The following is a 4,274-nucleotide window of genomic DNA, read 5'->3' as shown; positions in this document are numbered from 1 at the left end:
ATTTGCTTTATTGGTTCCAAAAGTGGCAGTTGCGGGATCTGCTCTAGCAATATCGAAGTGCTAGAGAGAATAAGATTCAGCAAATGAAGAGAATGGCATAAAGTGTAAACATTGGATGTCTCTCGGCCGTGGCAAATACTCAGAGATTCCCTTGGAAAAGAGTTATGACATGTATATGGGAACATACTATCTATATTTCTATTTTCTCTATGCCTATTTAACATTCTCCTTTGTGTCTGAATAGGAAATTTGAATTCTTTAGGATCTATGATTTTGGACCATTTTCATCTTAACTTGACAAATTCAGCAATTTAGAATTTTTCAAATGTTCTTTTTTGGGAGTTCAAGTGTGATTGCTTATAGGTAGATTGAAATTAAATGATTTTGGTCTGAATTTAATTTTTCCTTCGTACTGGTAAGAAGTCTTTAGATCATTCCAATGATTGTGACCACCAATCTCATTGACCACTTATCTTGTTGATATATACTTTTGGAATGTCAACTTTTTATAATTTTTACAAATGCAAATTTAGTGATATTAATTTTTAAACATTGACAAGGTGGAAGTAGTGGTGTCAACCTTTCACCTCATCCTATGCAACAGCTGGCCAGTAACCCATGTAACCCTCATCTATGGAAATCTCTGTTTGATAATAGAAATGAAGGGGGGATAAATCTGAATACTAGAAATGAGGACTTGATTAGAAATAGTGAAGCTGAGTTGATTAGAATAACAGAAGAGGACATTAAACCAGAGGTGGAATACTGGAAATCTGCACTGATATTTTATATATTGGGAGTGAAGCCTCCCTTTCGAATTATAGATGGGTTCATAAGACGGATGTGGGGAAAGTATGGAGTGGATAAGGTGGCGATGTTGGAAAATGGTGTGTTTGTGGTTCGGTTTCATTCAGAGGACAATAAAACTAGAGCAGTGGAGGCTGTACCTATTTTGTTTGACAGGAAGCCAGTTATCATGAAGCATTGGGCTCCAGATGTTGATCTTAGAAAGGAAGATGTGAAAGTGGTTCCAACATGGATAAGAATGCCTAATTTAGCCTTGAAATACTGGGGGCAAACAACATTGTATAAGCTAGCAAGTAAGATTGGTAAGCCTATCAAATCTGATAGAGCAACTGCTCAGAAGGACATTCTTGAGTATGCTCGTGTGCTAGTGGAAGTGAGGCTGGATCAAGAATTCCCTAAAGAGGTGGCTTACATGAATGAGAAGGGTATTGTGGTGATGCAACAAATACAATATGAATGTAAACCAATCATGTGTGCAGACTATAAAGGTATAGGCCATAATATGGTGGAATGTAGACAGAAGAAACTGGAAGTGGCTCAAAGGAACCAAAAACCGAAGAAAATTTGGGTTCCAAAGGCTACTAACACTGATCAAGGTGGAAAGAGTGAAGAAGTGCAGGGGGACACACAGATGGTTGTTCAAGTGCAGAGTAAGAGCCCTCAGCTGGAGACTATTGCAGAGGAAAGTAGGGAGGAAAATGCAGAAGATAATGAAGCTCAGGAGGTGGATGAGAGAGTGAAACAAGAGGTTAATAGAATGGAGAGAGCTGATGGTTCAGGAGCTGAAGGAGGTGGAGAGATTATCCCTAATGGATAAGATAGGTTTATGGAATATAAGAGGGCTTAACAACCCTGTGAAGCACCCAGAAGTGAGGTGGTTTTTGAAGAATAATAAAGTAGGGTTGTGTGGTATATTGGAAACAAGGGTGAAATGTAGTAATTTTCCTAAAATCTTTAATAGTGTTTGTGATGGGTGGAGTGTGGTGACTAATTATAGAAATCATAAAGGAGGTAGAATTTGGGTTATATGGTTGCCTCGGCTGTTTTATGTGAATATCCTTGAGTGTCATACTCAATTTATTCACTGCAGGGTTGAACATAGAGCTACAGGAAGGAAGTTCTGTGTTACATTTGTATATGGAATGAATGAAGCCACTGATAGGGATGAGTTGTGGTTAGGACTACAGAAGATTAGTGCTCAGGTGAGGGTGCTTGGATGGTTGGGGGAGATTTTAACAATGTGTTACACTTGAATGAGAGAGTAGGGTCCCCTGTAACTTTGGCTGAAGTAGATGGATTTAGGAACTGTATGAGAGGGAGTGGTTTAAATGAACATAAAACCACTGGGGCTCAGTTTACCTGGAGCAATAAGCAGGAGGGATGAGATAGAGTTTTCTCCAGAATTGATAGGGTGATAGCAAATGATGAATGGGATGAGGTTTTCAGGCATGCTATAGCAAAATTTCTGCCTGAAAGTGTTTCTGATCACAGCCCATGTGTGATAAGCTTTGAAAAAGATGTTAGTACCAAACCAAAAGCCTTCAGGTTTTTCAATATGTGGACTCATGCTGAGGAATTTATGGATAAGATACAGGAAGTTTGGAGAGAGGATATAGAAGGAGTGCCAATGTTTGCAATTGTGACAAAACTGAAGAAGCTGAAAGGGGTACTAAAGAGTTGAATAGGGTGATATTCTCTAATATAGAAGTTGTTGCTGATGAAGCTAAAGAGCAAATGCTGACACTTCAGGAGGCCTTACACAAAGATCCTGTAAATGAGAGAACTCAGCAGCTTGAGAATGAAGCCAGGAAAGATGCTTTGATCTGTACAAAGCCAAAAGTAGCTTCTTGAAGAAAAAGGCTAAGCAGGAATGGTTCACTAAGGGTGATATGAACACCCAGTACTTTCATGCATGCATTAAGAAGAGAAGACTGCAAAATCATATTTATAGAATAAAAGACAAGCAAGAAAATATGAGAGAGGATAGGAAGGGAATTGAAGAAGTGTTTATTGAGTACTACAAGGAATTATTAGGCTCATCTCAGGTGATGGAAGGTCATGTAAGTCAGACAATTATTCAAGAAGGCAAGGTGCTAAGTAGGGAGCAGCAGAATGATTTATGTGCAGAATTTACAGATGCTGATATTAAAGCAGCACTTTGGGAGATTGAGGATAACAAGGCACCTGGGCCAGATGGCTATAATAGTTATTTCTACAAAAAGGCATGGCCTTGTGTAGGCCAGGACATCTGTGTAGCAGTGAAGAAGTTCTTTCAGTCAGGCAAACTTCTAAAGCAGATTAATGCCACTAATATCTGCTTGATTCCAAAGATAGATCAGCCTACAGATGTCACACAATTTAGACCTATAGCATGCTGCAATGTGCTATATAAGATTATATCTAAATTGATGTGCACAAGGCTTGCAGCTGTACTTCCAAGTCTCATTGCTGAAGTTCAAAGTGCTTTTGTGGCAAATAGGAGGATTATGCATAACATTTTAATTTGCCAAGACATGTTGAAGCACAATAAAAGGAAATCTCAGCCTCCTAGATGTACATTGAAGATAGACTTAAGGAAGGCCTATTACTCCTTGAGTTGGGAATTTATTGGGGATTTACTGAAATGTCTTAATTTTCCAGAAAAATTCATCAAATGGGTAATGGAATGTGTGACTAGTCCTAGTTATACATTGTGTATAAATGGTGAAACTTGTGGCTTCTTTAAAGGGAGAAGAGGGTTGAGACAGGGTGACCCCATCTCACCCCTGTTGTTTGTGATTGCAATGGAGTACCTCACAAGACTACTGAGCAAGATGAGCAAGAAGGATATGTTTGAGTATCATCATAGATGCAAGGAGCTCAGTATTACACATTTAATTTTTGCTGATGACCTAATGTTGTTTCGCAAAGGAACTGTCCAGTCAGTGGTGTTAATGGTCAGAGCTCTAAGGGCTTTTGCTCAAGTTTCTGGACTACAGGCAAACCCTGCAAAAGACAGCTATTTACTATGGGAATGTGAAAGAGGAGATTCAAGAAAGAATTCTACAACTTATTGGGTATTCTAAAGATGAGTTTCTCTTTAGATATCTAGGAGTCCCTATAACATCTAAAAGGATAGCTGTGGCAGATTGTGATATGCTAATTGACAGGATATTACATAGAGTGGTGTGTTGGAGCTCAAGGCACTTGTCATATGCAGGAAGATCAGTATTGGTACACTCAGTGCTAATGAGTATCCACACTTATTGGGCACAAGTGTTCTTAATGCCCAAGAGTGTACTGAAAAAAATTGTCCAAATTTGTAGAGCATTCTTGTGGGAAGGTAAAGTGATCCTGACTAAGAGTCCCCCAGTAGCTTGGGAATGGGTTTGTCGACCAAAAATGTATGGAGGTATAGGACTTTTGGATTGCTTCACTTGGAACAATGCAGCTATTGGGAAGTATATATGGCAAGTGTCCCAAAAGGA

The 4,274-nt window shown here is 39.1% G+C and overlaps 1 protein-coding gene across 1 annotated transcript; it reads left to right on the top strand.

Annotated features, from left to right (window-relative positions):
* The first annotated feature begins 595 nt into the window (after positions 1 to 595).
* On the top strand, positions 596 to 1,624 carry LOC125495687 (uncharacterized). Its single transcript, XM_048640478.1, has one exon. The coding sequence runs from the start codon at positions 596 to 598 to the stop codon at positions 1,622 to 1,624; it is 1,029 nt and encodes a 342-aa protein (XP_048496435.1).
* Positions 1,625 to 4,274: the final 2,650 nt, after the last annotated feature.

The sequence above is a fragment of the Beta vulgaris genome, chromosome 4, assembly GCF_026745355.1.
Source record: "Beta vulgaris subsp. vulgaris cultivar EL10 chromosome 4, EL10.2, whole genome shotgun sequence".
NCBI classification, from domain to species: domain Eukaryota; kingdom Viridiplantae; phylum Streptophyta; class Magnoliopsida; order Caryophyllales; family Amaranthaceae; genus Beta; species Beta vulgaris.
Note: the sequence above shows the minus strand (reverse complement) of the source record. Positions and strands in the feature narration are given on the sequence as shown.